At 56.1% G+C, this 17,204-nt stretch overlaps 2 protein-coding genes across 5 annotated transcripts; both read left to right on the top strand.

The window, feature by feature from the left end:
- Positions 1 to 24: 24 nt before the first annotated feature.
- On the top strand, positions 25 to 4,096 carry RILP (Rab interacting lysosomal protein). 3 transcript variants are annotated; one of them, XM_026517839.4, is made up of 9 exons: positions 25 to 917; positions 992 to 1,085; positions 1,170 to 1,276; positions 1,368 to 1,601; positions 1,887 to 2,032; positions 2,413 to 2,535; positions 3,243 to 3,326; positions 3,599 to 3,685; positions 3,717 to 4,096. In XM_026517839.4, the coding sequence occupies exons 1-9, from the start codon at positions 690 to 692 to the stop codon at positions 3,805 to 3,807; spliced, it is 1,194 nt and encodes a 397-aa protein (XP_026373624.3). In that variant the 5' UTR covers positions 25 to 689; the 3' UTR covers positions 3,808 to 4,096. The 3 variants fall into 3 exon arrangements, with proteins under 3 accessions (XP_026373624.3, XP_026373623.1, XP_057173648.1); XM_026517838.4 differs by lacking the exon at positions 3,243 to 3,326 and having other exon boundaries at positions 3,599 to 4,096; XM_057317665.1 differs by having other exon boundaries at positions 3,243 to 4,096.
- Positions 4,097 to 4,431: 335 nt separating this feature from the next.
- On the top strand, positions 4,432 to 16,046 carry SCARF1 (scavenger receptor class F member 1). Of its 2 annotated transcripts, none has more exons than XM_057317664.1 (11): positions 4,432 to 4,671; positions 4,888 to 5,052; positions 5,301 to 5,402; positions 6,274 to 6,799; positions 8,674 to 8,892; positions 9,320 to 9,448; positions 10,235 to 10,338; positions 11,112 to 11,232; positions 12,610 to 12,731; positions 12,816 to 12,959; positions 13,587 to 16,046. In XM_057317664.1, exons 1-11 carry the CDS (start codon positions 4,644 to 4,646, stop codon positions 14,444 to 14,446), a joined length of 2,520 nt encoding a protein of 839 aa, XP_057173647.1. In that variant the 5' UTR covers positions 4,432 to 4,643; the 3' UTR covers positions 14,447 to 16,046. The 2 variants fall into 2 exon arrangements, with proteins under 2 accessions (XP_057173647.1, XP_026373619.1); XM_026517834.4 differs by having other exon boundaries at positions 4,441 to 4,671; positions 4,991 to 5,052.
- The last annotated feature ends 1,158 nt before the right edge of the window (positions 16,047 to 17,204 follow it).

The following is a 17,204-nucleotide window of genomic DNA, read 5'->3' as shown; positions in this document are numbered from 1 at the left end:
GGCAGGAGGCTGGACTTGTTCACAGCAAAGTGCTGGCCTCAGCCTTAAAGAGGCATGAGGCCCCTCATCAGTGGCTGTGGACCAAGTATCCCCTAGATTCAGGTAACTGAGGTGGGGTTGGGCTTTCATGCCCTTACTCCCTTGATCACATTTACCAACTTGCCTTCAAAATATTTGCAAACCATCACCCCTTTCAACATCCTTTGGAGCGGCTGCTGCCATTTTCCGAGTCTGGAGGTTTGTGGTCCCCCCCACCCCTTGCAAGTGTGGTGCCTAGCCTCTGGCTGAGGCCAGTGACAGCCCTCCTACCTCACCCGTCGCCTGTAGTACTTGGCAGCCAAGTTGGGCCTCATGACTCCAGACACGGGGGTGGAGCCTGGATTGGGCGCTGTGGGGAGGGATTGACAAAAGTGACCACTTAGAGCCCTGAGCCTCAGCTCTTGGCCGCCTGGCTGGAAGTAGGCAGTCCTCCTTCCTGTGACCTTGGGGGCTTGAACAGGACAGGGCCCAGGGGGCCCAGGGCACTACCTCCTTCCCCAAGTCTTTTCTCTTAGTCGCTCCTCCTCTGTCGCTTCTTCCCCGCCCTCTACTGCCGTGAACTGCTTCCTGGGCCGGAACTGTTTGGCTTTTTCCTGCCTCAATTAGGGTTGGAAGGGGGCGGTTGTCGCAGCTCTTAACTTTCTGGGAACATGGAGACCAGGAAGGCAGTGCCTGGGGTGCACAGCTGCGGACCTCGAGTGGCCCCGGGGTCAGGGACGGCCGCAGAGCTCGTGTACCATCTAGCCGGGGCCCTGGGCACGGAGCTAAAGGAGCTGGCGCGCCGCTTCGGGCCGGAGGCGGCGGCCAGGCTGGTGCCGCTCGTGGTGCGGACGCTGGAGCTTCTGGAAAAGGCTGCCGTGGGGCCGGACCCAGACTCAGTGAGTCACCGCCCTTTCCCCTGGCCCCCCGCAGGGCTGGTGGGAGCGTAGTCCTCACAGCCTGGCCTCCCCAGCTGCAGGTGTCAGCGCAGCAGGCAGAAGCGGAGCTGCGGCGGCTGCGGGAGGAGAACGAGCGCCTCCGCAGAGAGCTGCGCTCTGGGCCGCAGGGTGAGTGCGGGCACCGCCAAGGGGCGGGCCGCGCCGGCTCAGGGCCTCCTCCCCAGGCCTCCGCTAACAACGCCCCTTCCTCAGAGGAGCGCGCTCTCCTGAGGCAGCTCAAGGAGGTCACCGACCGCCAGCGGGACGAGCTCCGCGCGCACAACCGAGACCTGCTGCAGCGGAGCCAGGAGACCGAGGCGGTGAGGGCGGGGCGGGGCGACGGGCGTGAGGCGGGGTTCCCCACCCCACCCATCGACGCCCCGCCTACCTCCCCTTTTGCTCCGCCCTCAGCTGCAGGAGCAGCTGCAGCGCCTCCTACTGGTGAATGCGGAGCTGCGGCACAAGCTGGCCGCGGTAGAAGCCCAGCTGCGCGCCGCGAGGGACCGCGAGAGCGAGCGGGAGCTACCGCGCCAGGGGGTCGTGGAGCTGGCGCGGGACCAGGCCGGAGGGGCCGGGTACGAACAGAGGCAGGAGCCCGAGCGGGCCGCCGCCGACGCAGGAGCCCCGGGGACCCCTGAGGACCCGGTGAGGGCCCATCACAGTACTCACAAGTCCGGTGCTTGCTGGGCCCTCGCGGAGGGTTTGCTGTGCTGCGCAGCAGGTCCACCGGGAAGGGGGGAGGCGGCACACAGTGCGCGGCCCTGGCCGGCCCCTGCTCCCACGCTCAGCAGAGCACTGATCTGCCATCTGTTGCAGCGCCCTCAGCTCCCAAGTCTCGCTGCCTGTCACTTGCCCTAGTATTCCTGTGATGGCGCGGGCGCAGGGGAGCGCCGTAGACGCACCCCTCTGACCAAGCCTGTCCTCCTGCAGGCGGGTGCCCTGCAGCAGCCAGGGCGCCCCTCCAAGGCAGGGCAGTGCAGCTTCAGTCGAGAGGAGCTTGAGCAGATCCTTCAGGAGCGGAATGAGCTCAAAGCCAACGTGTTCCTGCTGAAGGAGGAGTTGGCCTACTTCCAGCGGTGAGGGCGGTGGGCAGGCGTTGGGAGGCTCAGGGGCTCTGCTCACACCTATTCCTGGGCCTCAAGTCACCAGCGTCATTCTTTGGTTCACTGATCTATCTACAGTGACATGGGCCAGGCACTGTGCTGGACACTGGGAGGACATGAATCACACGGCCCTGCCTTCCCTGAACCTCTTCCATATGGGGGAGGAAGTAGTACAAAAAGTCACAGCAGGGGTCAGAGAAAGATTCCAGGAGGGGGCAACACCTAAGCTAAGTCTGAGGGGTGTTAGCATGGCAGAGTGTTTCAAAAAGGGGGAACAGCATGCATCGGTACTTGGGAGGAGACCGGCTGTTGGCGTCCCTACTGGGTACTCTGCCCTTTTCCCTCCTCTGTAGGGAGCTGCTCACAGACCACCGGGTCCCTGGGCTGCTGGTTGAGGCCATGAAGGTGGCCGTCAAGAAGCAGCGGAAGAAGATCAAGGCCAAGATGTTAGGGATCCCAGAGGAAGCGGAGAGCAGGTAAGTCCCTGCCTCCATTCCCACTGAGCCGCCCTCCCTTGCTCTTTCCGCTGAGCCTGATGACCGAGCCTGGTCAGCTCTAACCCAGGCTAATCACCCCCTGAGTTTACCACCTTAGCCTCATCATTCCCTGAACATGTCACCTAGCCTGGTCACTTCTTAAACCTGCTGACCTGGCCTGGTCACCCTGAGCCTGCTGCCCAGGCTACCCTGCTGAGCCTGCCACTCCGGCCTGGTCACCCCCCGAGCCTGCCACTCCGGCCTGCTGTCCAGGCTACCCTGCTGAGCCTGCCACTCCGGCCTGGTCACCCTCTGAGCCTGCTGTCCAGCCTGCCACCCCTCTCTCTGGATCGCGCTGCTCCGACTTGCCATGCTCACTATACCTCCTGCTGAAGAAATCTGGTAATGCTGCTTCTCCACGTTAGTTTTTCAGTTTCCTCTCTTGGCCGAATCTGTTCTCAGAAGGTTAAGAAGGTAATTACAGCCACATCAGGGCCTGCTGTGAAGCTATAAACTAAAAGCCTTAAGATGTCCTTCATCTCCCTAGCACCTCCTTCTCTCCAGCCTTGAGGGTCCCGTAGTCACTCTGTCCTCCCCTGGCTGTTCCCGGATACTGTGCAGAAGGCTGGACACAGCTGGACTCCCGTTGTCCCCCAGGGCCTTGATAAATGACCCCCATATCTGCCCTCTCCTCTTCTCTGCCTCAGTGACGATGAAGACAGCTCATGGCTCCTGCTCTCCTGTGATAAGGGAGCTCACCCTCCACCCACTGAGTCCAGAATACAGAGTTTGTATGTTGGGGGAAGAGGAAGGGCAAAGGTTGTGGGGGTGAAGGAGGGGCCCCACCTTTGTTCTTCTCCCCTTTCCTGCTCCACTGACATTCATCTTGCTGTCATTAGCTCTAAGCATGCCCCTCCCGCCATTGGTCCTGGTCCCTTTGTCTCCTCAGTACCTCACGCTGCCCTTTCTTCCTATTGTAACCCCTTTTCCCACCACTCCCTGAGCCCATAGCCTTGACCTCTCTGGCATCCAAGCTGAAAATGCCTCTTGGTTCTCCCCCCAGCTTTGGCCTGTCCTATGAGGGTGACACGGAGGCCCCCAAAGAGCAGACCAGCAGCATGGCTCCCAGTGAGCTAGGGGGAGAAGAGGAGGCCCCACAGCAACCCCACGTGGAGCCTGGGGGCAGCCCCACAGGCCTCAGCTCCTGACGGGCTCTGCTCTGCACTTGGTGAACACCTCGGTCTGGGGGTCTCAGCTGCCCCAGAGACCTGACTTCGGAATCTCGCTATGGGCGGCTGTGTGGCCTCACATGAAGACAGGGCTCCCTACTTCTCGGCCCCCCGGGCTCTTTCCCGGTCCTGGCCTGAGCCAGGGCATGAAGACGAGCTCAGCCGACCTTCCTTCCCTGTATCTCTGTGCCAAGCCTCAGGGGCCAGATAAAAGTGCTTCCTCCCGGGGTCTCAGTTTTCCCATCCGTAAAAGAGAGAGCTAACTACCTACCTCCCAGGGGGTTGTGAGAACGGCCTAAGCTACTGTAATAAAGCAGCTGCCCGTGATCCCCAGAAACGGCTCCGTGTCTGTGTGTCAGTGGTCTGCCCCCACCTGGCTCTGCCAGGACCAAGGGCAGGCTGTGGTTTCCTCACAGGGTCTTGTTGGTTGTTTGTGGGTGGGGAGCTTCTCCCAGCTGGGGCCTCACTTGCATAGTATGACCTAATGGAAAGACGTGGCTCCTGCTCTCACCGCACACCCTTGCCTGTCCCCGTATCCTGGGACTTGCAGCTTCATCTTCCAGCCCCCTCCAGACTGAGACCGGCCCCTAAAGTCCCCACTCAGCCTTCACCACGGCCTTCCCTTCCTTTTCATTTCTCTGGTGTCTGGTCTTCCCAGCACCCACCCACCCGCCCTCTCAGGGAGGTGCCTCATGGCAGCCCGCCCCTTCACACTGGTTTCCTCAGGAAAGGCCTTGGAAGGAAGCAGGGAGGGGGTTGGGAGCTGTGGGGGCCAGACTAACCCAAGCCCTCCGTCTGGACTGGCCGCCATGGGCCTGAGGCTGCTCCCACTGTTGCTGCTCTGGACACGGGGGACCCAGGGGTCCAAGCTGGACCCCAATGGGCAGCATGTCTGCATGGCCAGCAGGTGGGTCTTTGTGGGAATCTAATGTGGGGCGGGGGGTGGCTGAACTGGTGTTGAGGCATTGCCAGGAAGGAGGACATGAGGGAAGAGGCCATGGGGCTGAAGGGAAGGGGGCCTGGGGACAGCCTGGAGGGTGGTGGATAGTCAAGGCCGAAGGTGGGAGGACCAGGGAAGGAAAGGGACGGGATTAGGGACACTGGGGCTGTGACTCTTGGCTAGGCCTGCCTGACGGGGCTGAGGCAGCCTCCCACATCTCAGCCAGAGGCAGTGATCCACCTGTGGAGCCAGTCTGTCCCCCGGCTGACCCCTCTCTGCCCCACAGCCCCTCTGCTGAGCTCCAGTGCTGCCCAGGCTGGAGGCAGAAAGATCAAGAATGCACTATCCGTGAGTAGCCAGAATGGATCCCCACCCGAGAAGAAATGAAGACGTAGCCCAGTGACCCTTCCTTCCTCTCCTCCTTGGGCCTATTTCCCCTCCTGAGCCCTAGAGCTAGAGTCCATCCTGACACACACCCCCAGCCCTGAGGGAATGGCCCTGAGAGGGCCAGGGTGCTGGGAGCCAGTGAGAGGGGCAGAGTGTCCCCTGGTTGGGCCATGCCACTGTCCTTTCCACCTGGGTGGGATGTTTTTCAGCTATCTGTGAGGGGCTAGATGCCTGCCGGGAAGATGAAGTATGTGTGAAACCAGGCCTCTGTCGATGCAAACCTGGATTCTTCGGGGCCCAGTGCAATTCCCGTGAGTCCTAGTTTCACCTGGAGGATGAAGTTGCTAGGCAGAACCCGGGAGGGGGATGCAAAGCAGGTAGAAATGTGCTCTTACAACAGCAGGGCCAGAATACCTCCAAGCTTTATTGAGGAAATTGAGGCCCAGAGTCGGGAAGTGCCGCATTCCTGGAAGATGCCCTGAGTCATCTGGGTTTTACCCAGATCCACAAAGCCCTACCCACAGTTTCAGTTTTGTGCCCTTCACTGTCACATTCAACTTCTCAGAAAAGACGCTGGTTATCCCTGTTAATTGCAAAATGGGCACATTCTCAGTCTCCCTCACATGCACTTTATACATCTGTGGAGGGTGGAAGGAGACCCCCGGTTGGGCTCTCTGTCCTCTGGTAGAAAGAGGGGCATGGGAAAGGGTTTGGTGGGCAGGATGGCCAGAGAGCAGGAATCAGGGCTGAGAGGAGACACTAGGGGCAAATGTGGCTTCCCTTGTGACTCTCACGGTCAGCATCTGGGCCGAGGTGGACACTTAGGACGCCCAGTTCACCTCCAGTGGGGTGGGGGTGGGGAGTGGGGGGATGGGCATGAGAGAGAGGACTTCTGTGTGACTCTGGGCAAAGCGTCTCCCACTCAGGAACTTGAAGTGTGTTCTCGCGTAGGAAGTAGGAAGCTGGGCCACTGCAAAGGGTTTTTGTAGTTGGGAGTCACAGGCAGGAAGTGAGCTGTGCCCCAGGAGGTTAGGCTGCCAGACGTTCAAGGGTCTGTCTCTGGTTGTTGGGGGTGGGCCTGGCGCCCCTCTTCCTTATGGAAGGGGGCGCGAGGCGGAGATCCATGCCTGGCCCTGAGCCCTCTGACCCCCTTCCGTTCCCCACCCCACCCCATCTCTGCAGGCTGCCCGGGCCAGTACTGGGGCCCCGATTGCCGTGAGATCTGTGCCTGCCACCCACACGGCCAGTGCGAGCCGGCCACGGGCGTGTGCCACTGCCAAGCGGACCGCTGGGGCGGCCGCTGCGAGTTCGCGTGCGCCTGCGGCCCCCACGGGCGTTGCGACCCCGCGACGGGCGCGTGCCGCTGCGAGCCTGGCTGGTGGTCGTCCACTTGCCGCCGTCCGTGCCAGTGTAACCCGGCGGCGGCGCGCTGCGATCAAACGGACGGCTCCTGCCGCTGCGAGCCGGGCTGGTGGGGCCGCCGCTGCAGCTTCCGCTGCGCCTGCCACGGCTCGCCGTGCGCGCAGGAGACGGGCCGCTGCGCCTGCCGGCCGGGCTGGTGGGGCCCCGAGTGCCGGCAGCAGTGCGAGTGCGTGCGCGGCCGCTGCAGCGCCGCCTCCGGCCAGTGCGCTTGCCCGCCGGGCTTCCGCGGCGCGCGCTGCGAGCTGCCCTGCCGCGCCGGCAGCTACGGGCCTCACTGCCGCGACAGGTGAGCGCGCGCCGCCGGGCTGCGGCGAGCGGGCCGCGGGGCGCGACGAGGAGCCCCTCCCCGCGCAGGAGCGGCCGGGGGAGGGGCCGCAGCGGTGGGGGGCGGGGCAGGAGCTAGAGCGGGGAGGGAGGGCGCAGCAGCCGAAGGGAAGGCGGAGGATGAGCGGGGCAGAGGCGGGGGCGCGGGGAAAACGTGGTGAGGTGCTCTCCGCAAAGACAGCCGAGGACGGGATGAAAGGGGGAGAAGGACCCTCGATGCCCTAGGTCTAGCCTCGCCCACCCCTTCGTCCGGTTACTCGTAAACAATAGTAGTGCCAGCAAGCTATACTTAGATGAATCGCGTGACAAAACGATGGCGGGGGGGCCTGGGTGGTTCAGTCGGTTAAGCGTCTGCCTTCGACTCAGGTCGTGATTCCAGGGTCCTGGGGTCCAGTCCAGCATGGGGCTCCCTCTGCCTGCCGCTTCCCCTGCTCGTGCTCTCTCTCTAGCAAATAAATAAAATCTTAACAAAAAAGCGATTGCAGGGTCCCTTTAAAAGTGGCTTTCAAACTTTGGCCGTTCCACTCACAATAAAAAATGCGTTTGGGGGCGCCTGGCTGACTTCGTAGGTAGAGCGTGCTACTCTTGATCTCAGGGGTCTTGAGTTGGGCGTTGGGCATGGCGCTTACTTAAAACAAAAACAAAACAACAAAAAAATGGCGTTTTACATCCCTCCTCTCTCTCTCCATACACTTATCTCTGAGGTAAAAGCTTAACCAGACAACATATACTTATCCTTGCTTCATGTATTATATGTAATATATGTGTATATATCTGTGTGTATTACATATGTGAGATATACACACACACACACTGTAATATTTTCTTTCTTTTCTTTTTTTGGTGCTGGTCTGCTAAATTGATCTTATGAACAAATGAGTCTGATCCAAGCATATGGTTCCAGATAATTATCTGGGGAGAAACTTTTCAAGAAACTTAAAGAATCAATGAGAAACTAAGATAAGGAAAACCTTAGTGGAAAAGTTCCTAGGAGAGCAGATCCTAAGAGTTTTTTCGTCAAAAAGAAAAAAGCCATTTTTTCCCTTTTTTGTACCTGTATGAGATGAGGGATGTTAACTAAATGTGGTCATCATTTCACAATATATGTAAGTCAAGTCATTATACCGTACACCATAAAGTTACACAGTGCAGTATGACACATCTCAAAAAAAAAAAAAAAAACTGGGGAAAACTTTTGTTAAAGATTTTATTTATTTATTTGAGACAGGGAGAGAGAGCACAAGGTGGGGGGGAGGAGGAGAGGGAGAAGCAGGCTCCCCACTAAGCAGGGAGCCCAATGTGGGGCTCAGTCCCAGGACCTCGAGATCATGGCCTGAGCTGAAGGCAGACGCTTAACCAACTGAGCCACCCAGGCACCCCAAAACTTTTTTTTTAAACATAAGATAAACATGAAATTATAGTGATGAAAACAGGCATGTTTTAATTTTTATGCATTTTCATGTTATGGGATAGGAGATACACTGAATCCCAATCATGCCAGACCTCAGAAATAGCATGGATAGGAGGGTTGAGAGAAGGGGGATAGGAAGGAACACTGGGGAGAAGGTTGGCCAGAGTAACGTGGCTGTTCTGGCTGGGCTGGGAGCTCTTGGTGACCCTGGGATTTTAGGAAGCCCGGGTTCTGGAATGGGAAGTTAGAAGGAGAGGGCTGGAATCCTGCAGAGATCCTCTGTCCAGCCTTTTTGTTGTACAGCATGGGGAAACTGAGGCTCAAACCAGCCTGATGCTCTGGGTGCTCTCCATTGTCCGTGGAGACCTGAGTGGGGACCCCTCTATCCGCTCCTCAGTGCTCCCATGAACTCCTTCTCTTCCCAGCTGTGGCCACTGCAAGCAGAAGGAGCCATGCTCTGCAGACACAGGCAGCTGTGAGTCCTGTGAGCCAGGCTGGAACGGAACCCAGTGCCACCAGCCCTGCCCAGCTGGCACCTTTGGCGAGAGCTGCAGGCAGCTGTGCCCCCACTGCCGGCTTGGGGAGGCCTGTCAGCCAGACACTGGGCACTGTCAGCGCTGTGACCCTGGGTGGCTGGGGCCTAGGTGAGGGGGCCGGCCTGTTCCAGGTGGGGTGCACCTTCCTTCAGGATCCTCATTCCAGCTACTCCCTCTGGGATAGCTGGCCCCTCCCCCAACACACTCATTCACACGGCCTTGGGGCCTGCCTCCTGGTGAAGACTGAGGGAAGAGAGATGGGTGCTGATGAGGCCCTGGGCAGGGTTCTCTTCCGGCTCCTTCACCACTCAGGTACCCCGCTCTCTTCTTCTCCCTCTAGTCATCTGTAGTCTGTTGCCTCGTGGGTTTGGCCCCGGGTTCAAGGCCCTGTTTACACCTGAGCTTCACTGCTGAGGAGTGGACAGTTGGGGCCGAGTCCAGAAGCATGGGGGAAGATGGGTAGGACCCTTTTGTGGGGGGCTCTGCCCTGGCAGGCCTGCCCTGCCCGCCCATTCCAAGTCTCACGTCACCTCAGGTGTGAAGACCCCTGCCCACCCGGCACCTTTGGGAAGGGCTGTGGCTCCGCCTGCCCCACCTGTGTTCAGGGGACCTGCGACGCTGTGACTGGGGAGTGTGTCTGCAACGCTGGCTACTGGGGACCCAGGTGAGGGAACTGGGGCCCTGGCAGGGAGGCAGGGGCCTAGGTCTGGCCTCTGTACAATCTGTTTCCTGAACTTCCCTTCCTGGGCTTCTCCACCTCCCCCACACCCACCGCACGTGCTCCCAACTGCGAAGTTACTCCTGTTGTGCGGTCTGCATCTTCCAGAGGCAGGTCAGAGTGATGCTTAATTTAAAAGGCCTGGCTCCCTAACTAGGTGGAGAAGGTATTGAGAGGTAGGACGCCAACTCCATTGTTGGTTCCTTGAGGTCTTTAGGTGGTAAAACATAATCAAGGTCATTGTCTCCAATGTCAGGTTTTCCACTGTAGGACAGAATGTAGTATCGAATGGAAAGGACCTCATTTTATAGAGGAGAGGACCAAGGCCCAGAGAGTAGGGCAGGGCAGGCTCAGACCTCCAGACCCTGAGGACTTTTCTCTGGATGCTGTTGGCATCTAGCCTATTGCACATTAGTGCTGGACGGGCTAGGGATGGGGATCATGAGAGGTGGATCTTGTCTGAAGATTGTACCCTGGGGGGCTGGGCACCCGGGGGCCGCTTGTGGGTGGCCTCCCTGGAAATGGGCTGAGAGGCCAGGGGATTCTCCCAAACACTGCCAGGGGTACTGAGAATGTGGCTCAGAGGTCAGAGGAGTCTGCGTGGGCATGATCCAGGGAAGTCTCTGTGGCAGGGGGTGGGGAGAAGTGCCCAGAAATCTACCTTCCCCTGTGCCCTGCACACCCTGTCTCTTCTCACCCGGCCTTCAGCCTTTGTCTCTTGTCACCCCATAGCTGCAACACTTCATGCCCATCTGGCTTCCATGGCAACAACTGCTCTGTTCCCTGTGAATGCCCAGAGGGACCCTGCAACCCTGTCTCTGGGGCCTGCCAGTTGGGTAAGGTGGAAAAGAGGGTGCAGGGGCACCTGGGTGGCTCAGTTGGTTAAGCGTCTGCCTTCAGCTCAGGTCATGATCCCAGGGTCCTGGGATCGAGCCCCTGGGCTCTCTGCCCAGCAGGGAGCCTGCTTCTCCCTCTCCTTCTGCCGGCTGCTTACCGTACTTGTGCTCTCTCTCTCTCTCTCTGTGTGTGTCAAATAAATAAAATCTTTAAAAAGAAGAAAAGGAAGGGAGGGAGGGAGGGCGGGCAGGAGGGAGGAAGGAAGAAAGGAAGGAAGGAAGGTAGGTAGGTATGTAGGAAGGTGCAGGGGACAGTAACCAGGGAAAGACTGGCCCTTTATGTGGCTCCAGGACCTATCACTTGCCAGGGAGGCTGGGCTCACTTGGGAGGCATTCCCTAGGCCTGAGATCTATATGGTTGCTGTGGGGGTCCCTGAAGATATGACAGCCCCTGCCTCCTGAGAAAGCAGGCTAGCATCCAGATGAGCAGGCAGCTGTCAGCCTGATACACAGGGGATGTGTACCGGGCGTGACAGCTGGGGGCAAGGAACAGACCAGGGACCGTCAGGAGGGGACAGGATAGCAGGGATGCTGCTTGGGGAGAGGGCCTCAAGGCTGAGTAGAGCCTACATCTCTCGGAAAAAGGGGGAGGGACCCACAGGTGGAAGATTGTAAGGAGGAGGCAGCTCAGAGCTAGAGACGAGACATGCTGTGTGGAAGACATAATGGCCCTGAATATCTGGCCATCCCCCGCTCTCGCCCGCTCTCCCTAGGGCCTCACACTCAGGACGCAGCCCTCATCGCCGGCGTCCTCGTGCCTCTGCTGCTGCTCTTCCTGGGTATCATCCTCTGTGCCTGCTGCTGCTGGGCCGCCCGGTCGGACCCCAAGGACAGGTGAACTCTGGCCTGCCCCTTCCCCACCCCCAGCTCAGGCCAGGGGCTTGGGAGCAGGCTGGCATCTGGTTTCCTTTCAGGGGTGGGGAAGGGCTGGCCTTGTCACACACTTAAATCAGAGGTAATGAGGCAGTTGGCAGTGGCCATGGCCCGGAGACACCAGGTCAGCTGCCTGCCTTCCTTGGAAGCCTTCCGTAGGCGAGTTTCCAATTGCAGGAGTGTGAGCAGTCGGCACCGGGCACCGGGCTGGGGAAACTCAAACCTGCAGCGCGTGGCTGAGGCTTTATTAACAGGGACCAGAGGAGGAAGGCAGGGAAGGCAGAAGCAGCCGGGCAATGCTGGGCAAGGGGGGCAAGAGACGAGGCCTCGATGCGTCCGCACTTCCCAAAAGGAGAGTGACATAATATCTGAGCAGTGGCCTATCAGAGACGGCGGCTTTCTGAGAAAAGAAGATCAGGGAAGGGTTAGGGCGGCTTGCTGGGGGGTGGGGGCTGCGCCCCGCAGGGGAACGTTGTCTGCACAGAGCTTTCCTCCTTTACAAAATCTCTTCACATGTCTTGGTTCCTTGGGGACTCGCTGCAGCAAGAGTTTCAGAGCAGGGAATATGGGGCAGGAGGGTCAGCATTCTCAGTTCACAGAGGAGGACGCAGAGGCCTCAGGTGACCCAGCCTGTCACTGGCACGCACAAAGTCCATGCTCTGTTTTTCTGGATTCTCTGTCTGGTGCTCTCTTACTAGTTCATGCACTAATCCCTGACATCCCCGTCTGTGCTGTGGGGTATTCGCCCATGACAGACCCAGTAGCCCCTCCCTGGGGCACAGAGCCTGGGGGTGGGGAAGAAGGCCTTCACTCGAGGATGGAAACGGACAAAGGCTGTCAGAGGAATGGTAACAGTGAAGCCCTGGCTTCCAGCTTGGGTGTGGGGTCAAGGGCGGGCTTCCTGGAGGCAGTGGCACTTCCAGAAATGTAGCTGAGCTGGGACTAGCCAGGGTGATAATAACACAAAGCTGCATTTGGGGGAACCCCACCGGGTGCCTGGCACTAGGCTGGGTCCTGACAAAAGGTCTGCTAGATAGGCATTGTCCCCACTTGACAGATGAGCAAACTGAGGCCCGACAGGTGAAGCCTGAACCAGAGCTGCTACCCAGGTCTATTTGACTTTTGAAGCTCTGCTGCCCTCTGTGGCAGGTCTGGATCTCAGGCTCAATAGTTTGGATTTTACTCCGTGGTCCAAGGGAACCCCTGAAGTACACATTCTGCCACCCTGCCTCTCTCACACTAACCCCAGGACCACGACGGTCCTGGCCCTTTTCTGCTGCCCCCACCCTGCCCCCACCAGTGGTCACATGCACCGACTCCCCCCTCCCATACCCTCAGGCCAGCAAGGGATGGAGCAGCTGTGTCCAGGATGAAGCTGCAGGTCTGGGGGGCACTGAGCAGCCTGGGCTCGGCGCTCCCCTGTGGTTCCTTCAGCAGCCACAAGCTTCCCTGGGTGACAGGTCAGTGTGGGTGCTGAAGGGCAGGGGCTGGGACGGGCCAAGGTCTTCCACGGAGCTCTGCATCTGACCCGGAGCCCTCTGCAGTCTCACACCACGACCCGGAGATCCCCTTCAACCACAGCTTCATCGAGCCGCCCTCTGCGGGCTGGGCCTCAGACGACTCCTTCTCTTCTGATCCCGAGTCTGGAGAGGACGAGAGCCCTGCCTACTGCGTGCCACCCCAAGAAGGTAGCCCCCCAACAGCCCGCTCGGCCCCGAGCAGCCCTGCCTGCTACCACTTCTTTATTCCTTCAGCAAACATGTACAAGTGCCCATTCGAGAGCAGGTCAGTTTCCTAGCTGTGGGACATGGTAAAGAACAAGACAGATTCCCGTCCTCACCAAGCTCGTCGTCCGGCGGGCGGTAACCAGGCACGTGTAGGACAGAGTGATCCGTGCTTTGATGGGGGCTTACAGTCCAGCCATGTCAGGGAAGATGTCTCAGTGTTGGTGATAATGGAGATGAGTCTAGCAGAATCAGGAGTTCACCAAGTGACAGCTAAGAAGGGGTGGGAATGGTGTTTCAGGAAGAGGGAACAGCACACAAAGACCCGAAGGTGAGGGGGCCATGACTTTGTGGCACTGACAGAGTTTTAGCTTAGTTAGGGTGTGGCGTTAGTTCAAGGGGGAAGGGGTGGTGAGAAAAGTGTGTAGAAGGAGTCATGTCCACCTGAATAGGCCCTTCCCCTGCCTCTGTACCCTCAACCTCTTCCTCGCACCATTGATGAGGCTTCCCGGCAGATGCTAAACTGAGTAAACAGGATGGTTTGGGGTGGCCAGCCCAGCTTTGGCCAAGCTCTTCTGTCTCCTCTGCCAGGGATGGTCACTGTGGCCCACGGAGAGTTTCCAGAGGCCAGCGTGGCTGGAGGTCCCATCCCTCCCCCTGAGGACGCCTCCACACCATTTCCCATCCCGCGCACTTCCAGCCTTGCACGGGCCAAGCGGCCCTCAGTCTCCTTTGCTGAAGGCACCAAGTTTGCACCACAGAGTCGCCGAAGCTCAGGGGAGATCTCCAGTCCTCTCCGAAAGCCCAAGAGGCTCTCCAGGGGGGCCCAGCTGGGTCCTGAGAGCCAGGAGGCTGAGGAGTCCACGGGCTCAGAGAAAGCAGAAATGGATGAGACCCTTCCTGGTGCTGCGAGCCCTAGGGATTCAGCCACTGGCCGCCGGCGGCTTCCCCTTGGTGGCCGGACAGTGGCTGAGCGTGTAGAAGCCATTGAAGGCAGTGTTTTGGAGGGCTCTGGCTCTGTGACCACGATCTACATGCTGGCCGGGACACCCCAGTCATCTGAGGGCCCCGTCCGGTCTGTTCTTCGCCGTTTTGGTAGCTTCCAGAAAGGCCAGGCAGAGCCCAAGGTCAAGAGTGCCATCCCTAAGCCTCCACGCCGGGCCCTAAGTCGAAATAAGGGCAGCCCTGGGCTGGCCTCTGGCTCTGCCAGTCAGAGCCCCAGCTTAGCCCCCAGTGATGAGCTCACTAGGCCCTTGGAGTCTGTAGGAACTGGGCCGGAGGAAGTGGCCAGGGGGCTAGGGATCGGCACCACGAGCTCAGGGAGGGCCCAGGAGCTTGCCCCTGAGGGTGGCCCCCAAGAACAGGATCCCCAGAAGCTGGCTGATGAGGAAGGGCAGGAGGAGCCCCAGTATGAGAATGTTGTGCCCATCTCTGGGCCACCAGCACCCTGAGAACCTTGAATTTGGAGAGTGGCAAGCCTATGGATGGGGGGTCGGCGTCTGAACTGCCCCTGGATCAGACTGTGTTTTGCTGGAAAAAGATCTCAGGGCCAGGAAAGACAGACCAGAGCCTCTGCCCTTTCATGGGGAAACGTCAGAGTTGGAGGCCAATTGGCCCTGGGCCCTGGCAGTGCTCTGGGAGTGGTTTGGAAGGCCTGGGCAGAGACCCCATAGGGTGGGGTCAGGAAGGGGAAAGAGATGACTGCAGGGACTTTTTCTCTGTTGTCCTGGACTCTGTTTGCCCCAAAAAGCTATTCTTTTCTTCATTTTCTGAAATGCGAAACAACGTAAATGTTTGATGATAAAAGATTGGTTAAAGAAAGATTGCTTATGATAGGTTCCTAAACAACCATGAAAAATCATGTTGTGTAAGAATATTTAATATGGGAAATATGGGAGACTGTTTATGCTATACCGTTAAGTGTAAAGTTTCTCTTTATAAATTTAATTTCCTTTTGCCTCAGGCTACATGTTTAGAATCCTTCCAGTTTGTATTTTGTGATTGTTTTGCAAACTTTTTTTTTTTTTTGTAAAGGATATATGTGCATAAAAAAGATTTGTGGGAAAGGCATCAAATGGCTTTTTTTTTTTTTCTGGGAGATGAGATTGTGGCTGATATTTATTTTCTTCTTAAACTTTTGTATTATTTGTAAATTTTCTTTAGTGAACATTCTTTTTACTTTTCTCACTAGGTTTAATTTTTTAAAAAATCATAAAAAACAATGTTCTTTGTTAAAAAATTAAAAAGTACTAACATTACAGACATGTATAAAGTATTTGCCTTTTCCTCAGAGGAGCCTGAGGGACAGGGGAGGGACCAGGCTTACTTGTCACGGAATGTCTTTTGGTCTTGTTGGATTCTTTTCTCACATACTTGAATTACCTGGTCCGGACAGAAACAGCCGCTTCCCCTTCTCTCCCAATGCTCAGAGAATCTTGCAGTTTAGATCCTTCCTTCCAGATGTTTTTCTGGGCACATGAAAACAAAAGATCATATCGTTGTACGATTTGCTTTTTTACTTAACAACATATCCTGGCTATGTTTTCATGTCAGTAAATATAAAGCTACCTCTTTTTATAAAAAATGGCTGCATGGAATGCCATCGTGTGGAAAAAGCAGAGGTTCTTTAAACCATCCCCTACCCGTGGAGATTTGGGTTGTTTCTAATCGTTTTGATACAATACATGGCGCAGTGTACTACTTTGTCCATATTTCTTTTGCACTGTGCACGTTTTTCTGTAGAAGAGATTCCTAGAAGTGGAATTGCTAGGTAATAGGATAAGACATTAAATATTTGGGTACTTACTTCAGATTGTCCTCCAAAAAATTTACATGGTTTTGTATTCTCACAAATGATGACAAGATCTATTTTCCCACACCCAGTCTGATAGGTTGAAATGGTATCTTATTATCTTAGCGTGATAAAAATAATAAAGTGATAACACGCTAAAGCTTCTTAAAAAGTTAAAATCTTTGTACAGTTAAAAGGTTTTTTTGCTTTTGTTTTTTAACCATCAAAAATTATATCATTAAAATGTGAATTTCTATGAATATTCTAAGGTTGAACTTCTTTTTGTATCTTTAATAATTATTTGTGTTTTTTTTCCTATGAGTTACCTGATTATATTCTTTCCCAATTTTCAATTGAGATGTTCATCTTTTCCTTATTGATTTATAAGTACCTGTGCATATCAAGGATATTAATTCTTTGCCCCATTTGTGATTGGTCATTTAATGCTGTTTATAATTTCTTTCTTCTTTCTTTAGAAATTCTTCTTTAGAAATTTAAATTTTTAATTTAGACAGTCTTTTTTCTTTTTTTTCTTTTTCTTTTGGTGGGCCTCAAAGCAAGGTTTATTGAGTGATGGCAAAGTGACAGTATAAGCTCCTGAGGAGGGACGGGACTGGAGAGGGTTGCAACCGTTGTCTCTAAGTCTAGGGGTTTTTATGGGCTTGTTGGCGGGCTGTTTTGATCTGATGGACCCTCCTGGCACCTGTCATCCAATCAGGTTTTTGTCACAAGGGAAAGGGGTGGAGAGCTCCTTCCAGAGTGGTATAAAATCCTTTTAAGGGCGGTTTCCTCTTAGGGTGGGGCCCCCTTAGACAGTCTTTTTCTTTTTGACTTCTGAGGTTTTGTTTTGTTTTGTTTTAGAGTATTTATTTGAGAGAGAGAGAGAGAGAGAGAGAGCGCGCGAGAGAGCGCCCACGCGCTCGCGCACCAGCAGGGGGAGAGGCAGAGGGAGAGGGAGAGGGAGAAGTCGACTCCCCGCTGAGCTGAGCAGGGAGCCTAAGCAGGGCTCGATCCCAGGGCCCTGGGAACATGACTTGAGCAAAAGGCAGATGTTTAACCGACTGAGCCACGTAGGCGCCCCTTGACTTATGAGTTTCACGTCATGCTTAGTGTCAAGGCCTTCTCTACCCTAAAACTAGTGAAATAATCACCTGCGTTTTCTTCTGGTACTTTAGCGGTTTTATTTCTTTATGATTTGCCAGCAGTGCTGGTGTGGGGGCTTTAACACCCTCGACAGAAAGACTGAAAAAAGAAACCCAGAATTTCATTCAAATAGCCACAGATTCAAATCTCAGTTCTGATATAATTGTTTTGTGACTTTGAAATGGTATTTAAAACCTGTTTTTTCATCTGGGGACTTTGGAATGGGGATCCTGGCCATCACCCGGAGTTATCGTGGGGATTAAATGACACAAACT

The sequence above is a fragment of the Ursus arctos genome, unplaced genomic scaffold (assembly GCF_023065955.2).
Source record: "Ursus arctos isolate Adak ecotype North America unplaced genomic scaffold, UrsArc2.0 scaffold_24, whole genome shotgun sequence".
NCBI classification, from domain to species: Eukaryota; Metazoa; Chordata; class Mammalia; order Carnivora; family Ursidae; genus Ursus; species Ursus arctos.
This window is presented reverse-complemented; position numbering and strand designations above follow the sequence as displayed.